This window comes from Mastigoproctus giganteus, chromosome 6 (genome assembly GCF_048544385.1).
Source record: "Mastigoproctus giganteus isolate SK-2022 chromosome 6, ASM4854438v1, whole genome shotgun sequence".
NCBI lineage: Eukaryota > Metazoa > Arthropoda > Arachnida > Uropygi > Thelyphonidae > Mastigoproctus > Mastigoproctus giganteus.
The window spans coordinates 63,705,003-63,723,901 of record NC_143580.1 but is presented as its reverse complement, the minus strand read 5'-3'; the positions used below and the strand labels follow the sequence as shown (position 1 = coordinate 63,723,901).

Genomic DNA, 18,899 nt, shown 5'->3' with positions numbered 1-18,899 from the left:
TCCATAGACCATAACGATATAAAGACCCTTAAACTTAATTTCATTTTTTTGTTCATCATATTCATTATTTATTTACTTGTAACCTAATGTAAAATTGCTCTTATTGTCTACTAGTTTTGTCCTAATGCTTTTGGGCAAAACTTTGTTTTATTTATAATTATTTTTTGGGGGGAAAAAATTTAAATATTATTTAGAATTTTGTTTTATTTAATTGTAAAGTGGAGCAAATGCATTTCATACGTACATGATATCAGATCAAAACAGCGCTTTTCTTCTGGAACAACCTAAGAAACAAAGAAAGAAAAGAATAAAAATGACACCTTACATTATGTCTTCAGTACATATACAGTTAATTTGAAAGAATTCACTGTGCAAAATTGAATAATTTTTTTGAGTAATTAATATATTGCAGCAGAGGGATTATAAGATACTAATCAAACAGAAATTCATATAGCAATTTTTCTGAATAAATGCCACACTTTAACTGAAGCAACCATTATGTTTTTAACAGATCACAGACTGTACCTTACGTATACATTGTACATTAAACAGTAATGAATGTTTTGTCTGACCTGATTTATTTTGGTGCACAGTAATGCACTGCATGGTCGAATGTGACTTTGGGGAAGAAAACATATTTGTTGTAGGTGAAATAAGGGTATTTGTAATACCCTAATTTGGCCTACAAATATAATAGGGTATACCAGAATCAGATATTTGCCCTAAAACAAATTCGAAAAAAGCCATGGGAACATAAAAACCTGTATTTAGGATTTGTTGATCTTGATGAGCGTGAGACAAAATACATAGAAACATGCTCTTTCAAATTTGACTGAAATTTGGTATTGAGGGTAACCTTTTAAGAAGAATTAAAAGTTTCTATAAAACTGATAAATCTGAGGTGAAGACTGAAGGAAGCATGTGAAAATAATTTAAAGTGAGATGCAGCTGCACCCTCTCCCACTTCTTTTTATAATTTCAATGGAACATTTAATTAAAGAGAATGCAAGTTACTGAAAAAATTATGCACAGAAGATGTAAGGAATTAGTTAACATATGCAGTGTGTCATGTTTCAATCATGTTCAATTTTTATTTTTTAAATTAATTGGTTTTTCCTTTTTCTCTGATTAAGTGAAAAGTAAATAAATTATCTTATTACCAATCAATTACTAATTCATTAACACATAGCATATAAAAGTAATTGTTTTCACTTCACTGCATATGCCTCACTAAAAAATATTCACTCCACTGTATACGTCTCACTAAATAATATTCACTCCACATTTTGTAATACTTTGTGAAGATAGCGCAAAAAATACAGTGCAAGTTGTTGAAAACACTGATTTAATAAATGAAACAATTGTAAATGCTTTCATAATGCAGTCTTTTATTTATTTGTGGATTTCAATAACAGTTAAAATAACTTTTAATTCTCCTTATATAGTTACAGCAATTTTCTGCTATGATTTATATAACAAGCAAATAGATTTGTCATTTACATATTTAGTAAACTAATAACAAAATACACTTTCTCCAACCATGACTTTTATGCTTGAACTGAGAACATTTTGTTTCTAAGACTAAAAATATAAAATTTCATGAAAATTCATCTAGTGCTTCAGCTACAATATGCAGTACTTGGATATCCTGTGGGATATGTCGGAAAAAGAAATAATAATTGCTAGATTTCTATTTGTCTGATATTAATTAAATCTAGCATGGCTCATCAAATCATATTAAGAGACCCAAATACAAAAGACTGCTAAAATCTGTCCACTGGGAGACAGTTATTACATACAGATGGATGGATGGATATGGTGAAGGCAGTACACACCTTTGAATATATATTCAAACTCACCTAAAAATTGGATCTAATGAGTTATGTGAAAAGTATAAAATGGGTAACATGTAATGTTATTGATATTAAATTTACTCAGGTAGTAAAAATTGGATCATTACTGAAAATAAACTGTTATTAGATAGCAGCTTACAAGACCTTCAAGAATTAAAATTAGATGAACTTGCAGAAATTCGTCATAAAAATTAGATATAAAAGTCAAGTTATGAGAGTTGAGAGAGAAGGAAAATTTAGACTATAGATGAAATCAAAAATTGGAACAAGTTTATAATTGTGTATATCTCAAAATGAGACTGCCATTAGTAGAGGCATATGATGCAAGAAAGCAAGCTTATACAGCATCAGCCAAAGGAAAAAAAACTTCCCATTCACACTTCCATTTGCTCCAAAAGTTTGACCAGTTCTTCCTTAAATTTATTTAAGCTATCAACTTCCAAAACAACTGATGGAAGTTTGTTCCAACAATCAACCACCCGGTGGCTAAGGGCAAATTTCCGCACATCTATTCTGTAATTGTCTTTTCTCAATTTTAATTTATATTCCCTCAGGTGCATAATCTGAGCAAAAAGAAGAATCCCATCAACACTGAGCTTGCTTAAACCATTCAAGGCCTTACACACTGCAATCTGAGAGAACTTAAGCCTTTCTTGGTAATAGCACTCTTTTGTTCCCCTCACCAATCTCGTTGCCATTCTCTATGAGAGCTCTACACGCTTCCTAAAATTAGGCCCCCAGACCTGTACACAGTACTCAAAGTGTGGCTTAACCACTGTCTTATGCAAAGCGATAATTACCTCCTTACCCCTGCTAGCAAACTTCCCGTATATCATTGACAAGATCCCATTATCTGCTCTGGCAGCCTATCTGCACTGCTCAGAAAACTTCATATCTCACTGCACAGCTATCCCCAGGTCGTTTTCCTTCTCCACTACCCTCAGTGCAATACCACACAGTCGGTACGTTACTCTGGGGTTATTGCAACCCACATGCAGTACTTTGCGTTTGTTAATATTAAATTCAGTTGCCACCTCTCTGCTCATCTGCCCAATCATCTTCATATCATCTGCAAGCTTGAATATTAAGCCTTATATACCTTCATCAATATCACTGATAAATATAGAAACAACAATGGGCCCGACACAAAACCCTGGGGGATTCCACTAATAATATTAGTCCACAAAGAGCAGTGTCCATTGATTACCACTCTCTGTCTTCTCCCACTCAACCATCCTTTTATCCATAACAGCAACTTGCCCTTAATGCCATACTGCTCCAATTTGTACAGTAGTCTTGCATGTGCAACAGTATCAAAATCTTTCCTGAAATCCAAGTATATGATATCAAAACTATATTTTGCATCCAGTTACTTTGTAACCACATCCAATAAAATGGGTTAGACAAGACTTCCCCTTAACAAACCCAAGCTCTGTCTGAACTATAACTGCAGTCTTGTCTAGATGATCTTCCAATGAATCTTTAACAAGTGACTCCATTATTTTCCCAGGAACAGAAATTAAACTAAGTGGTCTGCAATTACTCCTGTTGCCCTTTGATCCCCTTTGTGAATTGGAGATACATTTGCACATCTCCAGGATGCTCTCATAATTATGGTTAAAGGTTTGTTTACTTCCTTTGCTGACTCTCTTAATATAATTGGACAGATTACTTGCACCTATTGATCCTTTTTCTGTTTAGCTTCAACAATTTCTCTTCCACTTTCCCTTCAGCTATCACAAAATCAATTAACTCCCTGTCAGAGTTTGATAAGTTTCTGGCATCTCCTCACCTAAAGAATTCCTCAGGTGTGAATGTAGATACAAAATACCTATTCAATTTCTCTGCAACCTGAGCAGCGTCCGTCCTCAACAGTTAATCCACTGACATCAATTGGCCAATGTGATTCAACCCCTTCCTTTTACTGCTAAGAGAAGTATAGAGATCTTTCCTGCTATTCTTTGCGTTCTTTGCGAAACTTCTCGTAATCTTCCTTAGCTTGCCTAACTTCCTTTGTGATTTGATTACAGACTAATTTATATGTACATTAGGCTTCTGTATTACCTTATAATATATATGTATTCCATGCATTTTTCTTCTCATATGCAGACATGTTCCCATGTGTTTCAATAGTTCATTTAACGTATATTTAGGTCTAAGTCTTGAACAATATTTCAATATTTCTTGCACTGCTTCCAATAGAAGCAGCTCAAAAATCACTTTCACCTCTGATCATTCTCTTCAGTGCCAATTTTATTGACAAGGCCTTCGACATGTACTCCCTCCTATCATGTCTGGGCAAAATTGCAGACACTTTCAAATTCAATACTAACTTGAAACTATTTCCCGACATTGCCCAGTACTTGGGAAGTAAGTCTTCAGATGTTCTACTATTAATATCATAAGTGCCAATGTACAACAATATCATATTTGTGCCCTTAAAAGATTATATCTGTTCTACAGCATCATCTACTTTTGCCCTTGGCAGACATACCCTAGTCCTATTCCACCTACCTTTCTTACACAACATATTTCTCCTTTCCCTTACAGTAGAATCACTGATAATAACTACCTCCTGTGGGACCCGCACATTCTGTCTTGGGGATCGCCGTGTTTCCTGATGCACAAGTGTCAGCTGTAGCATTGAGTTGGGTAGCTGAGAGCTTGATGGGCCCCCATTTTAATTCCTTCAAGGGCATCCACCCTACTTTTCAAACTCTCAAAATGTCCATCAGAATGTTGAGTTGGCACCTAATTGTTCAACCATATACTGTACAAACTTTTAAAAGATTACTTGGTAACATGCACAATATTCTAAGAACAGAATAAGTTTTCAGCTGTTAGAAAACAAGCAACACGAATCCTCTGATCAAAAGTGAAATACATACTGAAGCAAATATTCTATCCATAATCCACTGTAGTACATGCTATACACAGCATATACAGTATGCTATTTTTCAGATATAGTATTCAAAATCATGAGTGAAAAGTGTGCAGAATATGTTTTTACAGTGCAGCTTGGAAGGCTGACAAAGCAACCAAGCTAAATTTGTGATAATGAAGACCGACTCCTTCCCTCTCCTTTTCCACAGAAAAATTGTTTTACTGCCTACTTATCAATATTTAAACACATTTTACTTTATAGCTATTGCATCAGGGTAATCTTATAATTATTGGCATTTTTATTCCCTGAAAGTCCAAAATATCAGCTTACCTTAACCTGACAAGTAAGCAGATTGAGCTTTGTAGGTGGTTTTGTTTCCTTGGGAAAAAAAAAAAAAAGAAACATTTTAGTAAAATACTATATAAATATTAGCTAATAGGTTTTGAATTACATATTTCTATAATATATTTTTGAAGCATATTTCAATGAAAATTATATCAGAATGAAATCAATAAGCTAAATATTTCAAAACCAAAGAATTGAGCAATTATGGATAGAACCAAAGGCAGTATAAAACTAGCAGCAAAACATAAGTCTTAGATGATCTATATATTAAAATCATAAGGCTACAGCAATCCACTTGCGTTATACCTTTGTTTGTTTGAAGATATTTCTGGCTGATAAAGAAATTGTGAGAAAGAGGATTCTTTCACAGCATATTTGGAAATTCAGCCTAGACTTGCACACTCCTTTCCACTTTTTGAATGAAGCTGGTGTCAGATACCTTCATGGTATTGCATTGTGATAGGGATTTACACTGAGAATGAGCTGACCCTTTATGATGGAATCTCAGATAACTGTATATCAACATTGTTCTGTGATACAGCATTTTAAATAGGTTGCAGAATTGCTGGGAAAGCTGACTGGAACCACAAAGTACAATAAATAAATAAATTAAAAAAAAAAAAACACAAAAGCGAGCACAGGAAAGAAAAAGTTTAACTCTGCAAGGGCATTACACGCAAACACAACCAAGTTCAATAAAATATGATTTACCACATGAAACATTCAATTAGTTTCACTAAATAATATTAGCTACACTGTGAATTTCTACGTTGAAATCCATCTTTAGACTTCGGCTTTGTATTCTATAAAATTATGTACAAAAAAAAAATTTTTTTTTTTAACTTAGATTGATATTAGTGTTCTTGTTTATACTCCAGAATGACCACAGTCAGTGGAGTTTACAATAAACCATCAATACAAACATTAATCATATTTAGCAGTCACGGGCTTGAACCCCAGTCCACTCAAAGAGCACGTGCTACTGCACTCATGCTCCTGACCACTTGGCTACGTCAAGCCTACATCAATGAACTCAATTTATAGCTAAATTAGTGTGGTTTTTTTCTGACTGAATATAAAACAATTTGAATTCAACATTAAAAATCCTGATTGGCATTACTTCACAAACCATTTTATTCTACTTGTTAAGATTTACAAATAACTAAGTTATTTGTAAATGAACTAATGAAACTCATAACAGAGAAGAAAAATGCATGGGATGCATATAAACTATCAAGAGACTCAGAAGCCTATGGCAGATATAAGCTAGTCTGTAATCAGGTCACAAAAGAGGTTAGGCAGGCGAAGGCAGATTACGAGAAATCTTTGGCAAAAGATGCTAAGAAAAACAGCAGGGATTTCTTTACTTATATAAACTCTAAAAGGAACGGGATGAATCTGATTCGTCCACTTGACATCGATGGTTCGACTGTTGATGATCCTGCTCAGATAGCTAACAAACTGAATGAGTATTTTGCATCTACATTCACACATGAAGAATTATTAAGGTTTGAAAATGGCAGAAGGTTATCAAATTGTAGCAGGATACTTAATGATTTTGTAATAACTGAGAGCAAAGTGGAGGAGAAATTGTTGAAGTTAAACATAAGAAAAGCACCTGGGGTGGATGGAATCTATTCAGTTATATTAAAGGACACGGCAAAGCAACTAAGCAAACTCTTAGCCATAATTATAAGAGCATCACTGGACTCAGGGGAAGTCCCACAGACTGCAAAAGTGCAAATGTATCCCCAATTCACAAAGGGGGATCGAAGGGTGACACGAGTAATTACAGACCAGTTAGTTTTACTTCTCTCTGTTCCGGGTAAAATAATGGAGTCACTGGTTAAAGATGCATTGCAGGATCATCTAGACAAGACTGCAGCAATAATTCAGACACAGCATGGGTTTGTTAAGGGAAAGTCTTGTCTGACAAATTTGATAGGATATTATGATGTAGTTACAAAAGAACTGGATGCAAAAACTAATTTTGATATCATATATTTGAATTTCAGGAAAGCTTTTGACACTGTTGCACATGGAAGACTTGTACAAATTGGAGCAGAATGGTATTAAGGGTAAGTTGCTACAATGGATAAAAGTATGGTTAAGTGGAAGAAGACAGAGGGTGGTAGTCAATGGGTGCTGCTCTTTGTGGACTAATGTTATTAGTGGAGTCCCACAGGGTTCGGTGTTGGGTCCACTGTTGTTTTGTATATTTATCAATGATATTGATGAGGGTATATCAGGCTCAATGTCGAAGTTTGCAGATGATACAAAGGTTGGCAGGGTTTTTAAAGACAGTAATGGCAGTGTGCTTCTGCAACAGAATCTAGATAATTAGGGCAGATGGGCTAAGAAGTGGCAACTGAAGTTTAACCTTGACAAATGCAAAGTACTGCATATGGGTAGAAGTAACCCCAGAGAAACGTACCAACTGTGTGGCACTACACTTAAGGTGGTAGAAAATGAAAAAGACCTGGGAGTAATTGTGCAGTCAGATCTGAAGTTTTCTGAGCAATGCAGACAGGCTGCCAGGGCAGGTCATGGGATTTTGTCAATGATATACAGTGAAACTTCTCCTAACGGACACCTCTCTTTAACGGACATCTCTCTACAATGGACATTTTCAAATTCCCCAACTCACCTCCATTGGTTTTAACATGTTTTCAGCTTCTGTCTAGCGGACATTCTCTGTAACGGACACGGACAGGCAATCTGCACTGTTTCGTTTAGATTAGCACTTAATTTGATCTCCCCATAATGGACAGCGGGCGAGCTCGCGGCCCTTTTAACTTTTCTTCCACGTATTGCCTCAATTGTGTGTTTATTTTCTATTTCCGATTCTCTGAATTTTATCAAGGTTTACGTTGCGGTTCTAAACCCTTTTTCAAGAATTTTAAGGCACGTGTAAAACTTCTGATGAATTCGGTGTGTGCGGGGGGGGGGGGGGATTGGTCGGCCTTTCGTCTTTTCAGTTTCAGTTTTGTTGAGTGTCGTGTGAAGTGCACAATGTCTTCTCGTAAACATTTAACTTTAAAAGATAAAGTCGAACTCATTAATGCGTTTGATCAGCAAAAAAATAGTGTTCGCAATCTCGCTGCAAAATGCAAAATCGGGAAGACGCAGGTAAGCGACATCCTAAAGAAAAAAAATGAACTGCTCAAACAATTTTGGCAACACGGAAATGATCAGGTTCAAAATTCATTCCCGATAACTGTTGGACTTCAAATTGACAATGTTACGTATGAGTGGTTTTGTCGGCTCACGTGCTAAAAAAATTCCCATTAATGGGCCTATTATTAGGGAAAAGGCTTTGGAGGTTGCGAAATCTATGGGAGTAAATGAGTTCAAAGCTTCTGTGGGATGGCTATACAAGTTCAAAACTTAGCATAAAATTTCTTGGAAAACTGTAAGTGGTGAAAGTGGATCTGTTGATACTGGGGTTGTAACAGAGTGGACCGTCAAATTGGAAGATTTATGTCGTGATTTTGAAGCTAAGGATATTTACAACTGTGACGAAACAGGGTTGTTTTTTAAAGCTCTTCCTGAAAAAACAATGAGTCTAAAAAACAAAAATGTGTCAGGGCGGAAAAATTTCTAAGGAACGCTTGACTGTACTATTGTGTACAAATATGCTGGGAGACTTTGAGCAACCTCTTGTTATAGGAAACCACAAAATCCTCGTTGTTTCAAGGGCATAAAGTTGAATCTTTTGAATGTTGACTGGAAGTCTAATAAAAAAGCGTGGATGACACGAGATATCAATGAGAGAATGGATAATTCACTTTAACCAAAACATGATTCGTCAAAACAGAAAAATTATTCTTTTCATGGATAATGCTGCATCTCACCCGCACATTGAATTGTCCAACATTAAAATCGTTTTTCTGCCACCAAACACATCTGCAGAGTGTCAGCCCTTGGACAAGGGATAATAAAAAATTTTAAACTTCACTACAGAAAACGTGTTTTAAGACATCTCATTGCAAACATGAATGATGTAACATGTAACGAGTGACCTTCCTAAGAAAATCAGCATCCTAGATGCGATTCAATGGATTTCCTCTTCAGTAAACGTAATTAGAAAACAAACTGTTGTGAACTGTTTTGTAAAGTCTGGCTTCTCAAATGCAAAAATTGAAGTTGTGAACAGCAATGTGGAGCAACAAGAAGAACAAGAACTTCAACATCTATTGATAATGTACGACATTTCAGCTACAAGTGACCCTGGCTACAAAGATATAGACTCGAACCTCACTACAGAAGATGGTGCTCTAGATATCAATGACATTATCATCGATATTTTTCAAGAAGTTCCTCACGAGGATGAAGAAATGGAAAGAGGTCATTCTGTCGAAGAACATATTAACGACGAACCACCGATGAAAACAGAAGAAGTGCTCATACAAATCAATCGTTTAAAAATGTTTTTCGCCGCTGAAGAAGATACTGAAGGACTTTCAATGGTTTCTTCACTCCAAACAAATGTTGAAAACAAAATTATCAGCCGGAAGAAGGTGCAGAAGAAAATAAGTGATTACTGTATGTATTTTTCTTAAGATAAAGTCATAATATGCATAGCACAATTGTATGTATATTATTTACAAAAATATACGTGCAAAATCTGTATATAATTTAATTTACATTAAATGTTTAACGATTTTTCTTTCTTTCTTTTTTTTCCCCCCCTCAGAATTCTTGTTAGCAGACACTTCTCTCTAACAGACAGATTTTCATTCCCCATGGCTGTCCGTTAAAGGGAAGTTTCACTGTATAGGAATTTTGCTAGCAGGGAGAAGGAGGTGATTATCCCTCTGTATAAGGCAATGGTCAGGCCACGTCTTGAGTACTGCGTACAGGTCTGGAGGCCTCATGTTAGGAAGGATGTAGATTTACTTGAGCGTGTAAATCTACATCCTTGTCACTTCATTCCCCTTGGTGAGGGGAATGAAGTGATCCTCTTACCAAGAGAGGCTTAAGGTCTGCAAATTGCAGTGGCTGGAGACTAGGCACCTGCACGGTGATCTGATTGAGGTGTATAAGGCCTTGAATGGGTTGAGCACGCTGAATTCTGATGGGATCCTTCTACTTGTTCAGATTACGAACCTAAGGGAGCATAAATTCAAATTAAGAAAGGACAGATGTAGAATAGATGTGCGGAAATTTTCCTTTAGCCAGCGGGTGGTTAATTGCTTGAACAAACTTCCATCTGTCGTTGTGGAAGTTGATAGGTTGAATAAATTTAAGGAGGAAGTGGACAGGCATTTGGAGGGAATGGTGTGATTTTTTTTTTTTTTTTTTTTTTGGCTGATGCTGCATAAGCTCATACACTTGCTTTCTTGCATCACATGCCACTACTACTACTACTACTACATAATATAGGAAAAAAACTTGAAACTCCAGCACCATCCGGGACTGATAGGGCTGGATTTTACAATTTCTCCAGCTTTTTGAGAGATATACTTAGTAATTGAGCAGTTTTGGAAATGCACACTTTAATTAATATTATGTACAAACAACAGAACTTCTTTGCATTTATAAACATTTAACTAACTAAAATATAGTTCTAATTTTTCAAATGCAAATAAAATTTCAGTTAGTTAAATATCAACAAATAACAATAAACACAGTCACAGCAATTGTTTTCAGAATATCAATGGATTGCTTCAGAGAAAAAAATACTTTTCCAATGGAATAAGAAAAAAATTAACTATTCTTTTGTAATAATTATTATAACTAGGTAAGCTTTGTCAGTTTATGTGACAATTTGCTTTTAATAATGTTTTATTGTGGAAAAATTCAATCAATTTCTCGCAAGTAATACCAACGATCGGTGTTTCATTTTTGCCACCATTATAATTATAACAGAAAAACAATGGACGGTTCAAGATCACTCACTAGGCTTCTTCCCCAGCTTTAGCACAGAGCAGGAAGCCAATTGAGCAACTTTGAACCACCTGTGTTTTTTCTCCCTGCTTTAGTTATGCACTAATGAGCTGCATGACTAGTTATAATGGTGGCAAAAAATCTTATGGAAGCAATTAACCACAGACTCAATGAAACAGATTTTTCCAGTACTCTATCCACACTGGGCATTTTCAATCTCCTTTTGTTCTCAGCGATCCTAAAGTAATGTCAAAGTCACCAGATAATCATATTCCAAATTGTACATCTTTTTTATGCTCTTTGATTCTGCAGCTTAGCCTTCTGTATGATCCTAAGGGAGCCTCCTCCTATGTATGTACCCCCAGACCTACATCCTATTTTATAGATAGGACTGCTAGGGTTGTGGGAGTTATTGGACTATTGTTTTAAGATCTGCTCGATGGAGGCTGAACTCTTGAAAAAGGTGCAGATACCAAATTTTCTGGCTTCTTTTATATTTTAATGCTGACTGTACAGTCAGCATTATGTAAGATATGCATAATGAGGTTCTTCTGACCCTGCTGGGGGAGGGGGATTTTCTTCTTTGCAAATTCTGCAAGCTCTTAGGATGAAGGAATTGAGAATGCCAATTTTTGTTGAGAAAGGATGGCAGGATTTGTAATTTAGGATGATCCCAGTATCTTTGAGCTTCCAAAGAGCATAAAAAAGATGTACAATATGGAAGAGTCCTAAAGTACAACACAGTCCAACTTGCATTTCAATGTGGTGTGACATGGGATTTCAACAGCACCAGAATCTTTTCTACTGACAACCAATGCAACAGGGGGAAATTTAAAGAAAGTTTCTTCATAAAAGCGCATGGAGTCTCAGCAATCAACAGAAAACACAGAACTGAATTCAACCCGCAATATTTCAACCTGTTTGATAAGAAAATCAAAAAAGAAATGAAAAACCAAGAAAAGAAAATATCCAGATGTCTGGAGGAGCAAGTCCACATAATATGAGAGCAAAGGTCACCACTACACAAGAACCACTGGGCTCACGGTAGAAAACTTGGCAACATTCTACTGGCTAATGGTTTTAATCCTACACCTATAAATTAACTACTGGCAGCACCTCTTGCCTGCATGCACTTCAAGTTTCCGGGAGCATCAGCAAGAGGAGTCTGACAGCAGGTAAGAATGTAATCTTTATGTATATGGTTTTACTTAATTTAATATCTGTTTTCTGTTGTAATGGTAATTCAAACTCAATACTTTAGACTTATTGTTCACAATTAATTAACTTATTGGAATTGTATATATGAAATTGTAATATTGGTAATTATTATTGAAATATTCTTGTAACCCTTTACATTTCTGTCCCCCAACAGCATGGTTTGATGATGGGTATTGGTAAGATGCCTGAAATGTCACCTTAAATCGTATACTGATTTAGGCGATCAGCTAAATAAACTATATTATTAATTTCACATGGTATATGAATGGTATTAATTACAGCAAATAGTCTTAATGGAAACAACCATGTAACATCCTTCCCTAACTATATTTTCACATAATTAGTAGTGTAGCGCATGGTAGTGGAACTGTAGAGTTTTAATTGTGGAATAAGTAACTTGAGGCACATTGGTTGGCACATATTTTCTTTTGCTGCCAGCTAAGATAATTTATTTCTAGTAAGGCTATAACTAATTTAAAACTCTACATATGTAATAGAATAGCATAATAAATATAACATTAACTTCGTAGCATAATATGTATTATAACTGTGTAACCTAGGCATAGGACACTAAACATTTAAGCAATAGTTTAGTGTTGTATTCTCGATTAAAATGAATTTGAACAGAAATCATACCTCAGACCAGAGCAGCAAAGCAATGGGCTCAAAGTAACAGGAGTGCTGTGACTCAGGGGAAAACTAACAGGGCAAATCACAGCCTTACAAAATGTACTACTAGTGTAATGTTTGTGGATCTATCTGGAAGAGGACATCATACAGCCAAAGGAGAGGGGGGGTGTTCAATGCAAAGAGTGTGAAGAAATTAGGTGCAAATTTGGCACTCTGATGGGCATTTATGAGAGCTTGAATGCACTCAAAGGAATTAAAATGAGGAAGCCCATCAAGCTCTCGGCTGCCTGACTCCATGCTGCAGAGGCTAAACTTGCACATCAGGCAGGATAGTGGCAAACCCAACACAGAATGCACTGGTCTCAGAGGAGGTAGTTTTTGTTGGTGACACTATTGTTAGGGAAAAGGGAAATATATTGTGCAAAAAGGAGAGGTGTCTGCCATGAGCAAAAAGAGATGACATACAGCAGATATCATTTTTGAAGGGCACAAAAAAAATTATACTGTTTTACACATTGGCACTAATGATCTTAAGAGTAGAAGATCTGAGAACTTACTTAACAAGTATGATGCAATGTTGGGAAAAGTTGCAAGTTAGGAACTAAGTGTCTGCATTTCTATCCAGACACAATAGGAGAGAGAGAGAGAGTACATGTTGAGAGACTTGTCAATCAATTTGGCATCCTGAAGAGACTGTAAAAAGGTTATGGGGTAGAATTTTTCTCAATGTGGTCTGTGCTTGTTGACAGGCGAGACTAGTACAGAGATGGGATACACATGAATAGAAAGTGTACAAGCATATTTTCTGAAGCTATCAAAGGCAGAATTAGGCAGTAAGACTGCTAACTTTGGAGTGATAAATAGAATAATAGATTAACAGCAGCCACGGGCAGAGCTGTAATTTATTCTTGCATTGCTTCTATTGGCACATACAGCAGCATGGAAAGAAAATGTGTTGGTGATTACATGGCTTGCTTGGGGTTCCTCATGGAACAAGCAAATACATGAACTGTGTAAGGGCTACTAAAAGTAGGAACAGGCGCACGTATAGTATGTACACTGGTGGTAGGAGCACAGCAGATAACTTTGATAAATTTGAAATACTGATAAAGTCATCAAATGCAAACAATGTGGAGACATCAGAGACAAGGTATGAAACTCATACATAAGGTATGCAGAATTTGAATATGGGGAGTACAATTGTACAGAAAAGACATTGTCAATGTGTGTCATATGCACTTGTATGTGGTCTCTAGGGTTCCCCTTTGCTTCTGTGTCATGTGTACTTAGCAAGAGCCAATGCCAGCCTTGTGGTTCAAGTGTAGGTTTATGAAAGGTGTGTTGAAGTGTTGTAGGTTGGCAACTGGTATCTTAACAGCCAAGGGGTGGCAAGCACTCAGTTGGTCACCCTGTCTCCCTTGCTTTGTCACAAGGTCTGCCTGGTTCTGCACACTACGATTCTTGCTGGGCTTCCCACAGAATTTTGGAGTAGCCTGGGTGAAACACTGAAATAAGCAGGAAGTAAAGCAGGAAGAAGGGGGACAGATGAATGAGGCATTACCTTGGAAGACATGAGACACTCAAGAAGTTGAAAAAACAGTCACATTCAATCACCCCACAGGGGGTTTAGTATAGCATAAAGCTGTGTCAGAGCCAGCAAAAAGGATAAACACAGAAAGACAGAACACAAAGGAAATAATTTAGAGTGCATATCTTTGCTTGTCATGTTGTTGTGGGAGACCCCACTCCGCATTGGTATACTCTGTATTGCAGTACAAACTCTGAAATGTCAGAGATAGTGTATGCTTTAGCATTGGTCTGTGTAGTGTAGTGTTAAGTTCATCAAATGCAAACATTGTGGGGACATCAGATAGAGAGGATGTTAGGTTGTGTTGGTCTGTAGTTCCTCTGGCCATTTAGCCACAGGGACCTTAGTGAGCCCCCTCACATTGCCCATCCTTCGCCCAATGGAGACAGACCAGGTGTAGTAGGGAGTATATAAAGTATCTGGAGGGGACAAACCATGGACTGCGCCTGAGCTTACCAGGGTGAGTCCAAGAGGGGGGGAAAAACAAGGAATTTTTATTGGAAAGGGAGTACAGGTGTAATAGTTCATGAGTCGGAGAAAGAAAAGGGAGGGTGAAGATAAAGAAGGTGGATGAGAAGAAGACTTTCAACCTGGAAATGGGAAGTCAAAGATAGAGGCACCCCTGTGGAGGGTAAGCTCCCTTCAGGGGGGGGGGGTTGTTGTTGTTGTTATTTTGGTTTTTAGGAGCATTAGCAACTAAGGCCACATTGCTCCGGGATATGCGGTGGTCATTCCCTGATCTTTCCGCATCCTCCGTATTTGGTGGTGACGGGCTCGAACCCCAGTCTAATCAAGAAGCGTGTGCTACGCACTGCTGTTCCTTCCCACCTGGCTACGGAGGCGCGGGGGGGGGACTGTCAGGGGCAGAAAAAGGTTTGTGGTGGTAGGGTCCACCACCACGAGTTTTGAAAAGGAAAGTAGAGATTGTAGGGTAGCAAAGTCACAGGGCCAGGGCACCTTAGGTTGGGGCAGAATGCACTATTGACTCAGTGCTTCTCTGTATGGAATCTCATACCAGTTGAAGCATGTCAGTAATTCCCAAGCTATGAATCAAAGGAGGGAAGAGGCATGGTGTCAGTCTAGCAGGGAGTTTTCTGATAGGCTGCCTCACTATAGTCCTTTGTTTTTTTGCATTTAGGAGCATCTAGAGAAGTTGTTGTTGTTGGTTGAGTTTTATTGGCGCATCAGCAACTATGGCTATAATGCGCCAAAACCTTGTCATAAAAAGTGAAAAAGTTTCAGTGACCTACTGAATTAGGTCACTACGTCAGGTTATAAAAACAAGTATAAACTGTAACAGACAAATATCAGTAAATAAGTAACAATGGAAAATCTTAAAATAATAAGATTTTTAAATATGATCAAAAAGGTTTACTGATTTTAGGAAATTAAAAATAGCAGACACATGGTCATTGTCGGATAAAATCTGACTGAGTGTATACGGCTCAGTCAGATGGTTAAAAGCGGTAAAACGAGCATTTCTAAAACAGGTACAGTCAACTAAAATGTGTCTGATTGTTAAGATTGTGCCACAGGACACACACATAGGAGGGTCATCAGCCCTCAGCAAAAACGAATGAGTTAAATGACTGTGTCCTATGCGGGTCCGGGAAAGAACAACTTCCTCCTTACGATTCCCGCGCAGACTAGACTGCCACGGTTCAATTACAGGTTTTATATGATATAATTTATTCGCAGTCTGTCTATTCCACGAATCCTGCCATTGGGAATGTATCTTTTGGTGTATTATTTGCCTGTAGTCTGTATAGGGGACTAACAGGCAGTGGTTATTATTGGGAATTGCTGATTTGGCTGCGGCGTCAGCCAAATCATTTCCCCTAATCCCAATGTGGCTGGGAATCCAGCAGAAGCGGATATCATATTCACGTTCATGGAGAACGCGAATCTTCTGCTGAATGCTAGACAGAACTGGATGATCATTATATCTCACAGATATTAAAGCCTGTAACACACTGAGAGAATCAGAATATAAAATGAACCGATGGTATTGGCATTCACTAATGTGATCCAAGGCTAACTTTATAGCGTGCAGCTCTGCAGTAAATATGCTGCATTCAGAGGGAATCTGCTCCGATGTAGTGCTGTCTCTAAAGACAGCAGCAGATCCCACATATGATTCCGCCTTCGAGCCGTCTGTGTAGACTGGCGCGAAGTCAGAATGTTCAGCTCGGTGTGCTGAAAAAAGCTGCAGGTAGCCAGACGATGGAGTGTCCGACTTTCCCCAATTTCTAAGGGACAAGTCACATGCCGGGACATGAGCATGCCAGGGTGGAAGGGGTTGCTTTGGTGTTTGGGCAACCCTGTCTACCTTTATATTAAGTTCTTTGAGTAGCTCTTGGACACGAATACCAAAAGGACGATTGGCAGTCTTACGGGTGTTGTACAAATTTTCCCATTGTGGCTCAAAAACGGTTAGCCACGTAGGGTGGTCTGGCAGGGATTTCAGTTTTAGAGCGTAGTTTAGAGACAACTGCTTACGTCGAAGCAATAATGGCGGTTCGTTTGCTTCGACGTATAAGCTCTGGACAGGAGATGTGCGATATGCTCCAATAGCGGTACGGAGAGCCAGATGATGGACAGGATCGAGCCAACGAAGTACACTGTCTCTGGCCGAATTGTATACCAGGGACCCGTAATCCAGTCTGGATCGTACAAGTGCACGATAGATGCGTAGTAGGGTGCATCGATCCGCACCCCAAGATGTTGAGGAAAGAGAGCGCAGAATATTTAGCCCTCTTGTGCACTTTGTGCGGAGTTGACGGATGTGATCCAGAAAGGTCAGCTTTTTATCGAATACGAGTCCCAAGAATTTTGCGTCCGCTGCTATTGGAATTACATTTTGTCCGAGCTTTAATTCAGGTTCAGGATGAAGATTACGCTTACGACAAAAGTGTACGCAAACGGTCTTCTCCGGCGAGAACCTGAAGCCATTAGCAAGAGCCCAGGAGTTGAGGCGATCAATAGCTTTCTGCAGTTGTCTTTCAATAACCCTCATGTTGCATGACTGACAAAATATGCTAAAGTCATCAACATAGAGGGCACAGTTTACAGTTGGAGGAAGTTGTTCTGTGATGGAATTCACTTTGATGGCAAAAAGCGTGACACTTAATACTGATCCTTGTGGTACTCCCTCCTCTTGGCTGAAGGAACGAGAGAGTGAGGATCCCACACGAACTTGGAAAGATCGATTGGCTAAAAAGTTTTTAATAAAAATGGGGAGTTGCCCCCTAAGGCCAAGGCTATGCAGATCTTTTAAGATGCCAAATCTCCAAGTTGTGTCATACGCTTTCTCCATGTCAAAGAACACCGACACCAAGTGTTCACGTTTTAGGAAAGCATCCCGGATGGATGCTTCCAATCTAACAAGATGGTCCAAAGTGGACCGGTTCCTTCGGAAGCCATCTAGAGAAGTACAGAGTACAACTCTCACTCACATTTGCCTTGTTGCATTTATCATCATGCAGGGATAGTATACAGGTGCCAATTAAAAAAGAATTATCAAGACAGTTTTTTTTATACTAACCACAAACATTCAATTAGTCTCTACAAATGTGATGTAGCTTTCGCTCATATTTATACATCTTAACCAGCAAAAATGGCTAATATGATGATGATACAAAGGTTGGCAGGGTGAGCTACTGAAACAAGATCTAGGAAAATGGGGTCAATGGGCTGAGAAATAGCAGCTGAAGTTCAACATTTACAAATGCAGGGTACTTCGTGTGGGTAGCAGTAATCTCAGATTAACTTATCAATTGTGTGGTACTATACTCATTGTAGTAGAGAATGAAAAATATTTGTGAGTAATTGTGCAGTCAGATGTGAAATTCTCTGAGCAATGCAGACATGCTGCCAGGACAGCACATGGGCTTTTGTCACTGATATATACAGAAACTTCACTAGCAGGAATAAGGAGGTAATTATCCCTTTGTATAAGGCCATGGTAGGCTGCATCTTGAGCATGGCATATAGGTCTGGTCGCCACCTTTAGGAAGGGTGTAGATCTGCTGGAATGGGTACAGAGAAGTTCAACTAGATTGGTGAAGGGGAAAAAAAAAAAAAAAAAAAAGGTGCTCTTAACTAGAAAGGCTTCCTGGAGAGACACTGCAATTTTCAGTTATGTAAATTGTAGCGTCTCGAGATCAGGCACCTGCAGAGAGATGTGATTGAGGTATTTAAAAGCCTTGACTTGGCTGAGTAAGCTGAATGTTAATGGTATTCTTCCACTTGCTGAGACTAAATATGAGGGGGCAGAGGAAGGATGGTTGCAGGATAGATATGTGGAAGTTTGCCTTCAGCCAGTGAGTGGTCAACTGTTGGGAACAGGCTCCCATCTGCTGTTGTAGAAGTGGATGGGTTGAATAAATTCAAGGGAGAACTAGAAAAATTTTGGGAGGTTACAGATGGGTGAGTGAACTGGATTTTTTTTTGCTGATGCTATATAAGCTTGTAATAAAACTGTTGATAACAT

At 38.0% G+C, this 18,899-nt stretch overlaps 1 protein-coding gene across 3 annotated transcripts in view; it reads right to left on the bottom strand.

Moving 5' to 3' along the window:
- The window catches only part of Asap (ArfGAP domain of ASAP), a 673,774-nt gene that overhangs the window by 480,362 nt on the left and 174,513 nt on the right, over positions 1-18,899 (bottom strand). For all 3 annotated transcript variants that reach the window (XM_090375988.1, XM_090375990.1, XM_090375989.1), the window contains exons 12-13: positions 5,068-5,115; positions 245-284 (exon numbers count right to left, since the gene is read on the bottom strand). In XM_090375988.1, the coding sequence (XP_090232114.1) occupies positions 245-284; positions 5,068-5,115 (88 nt within the window). The remainder of the gene's footprint in view (positions 1-244; positions 285-5,067; positions 5,116-18,899) is intronic.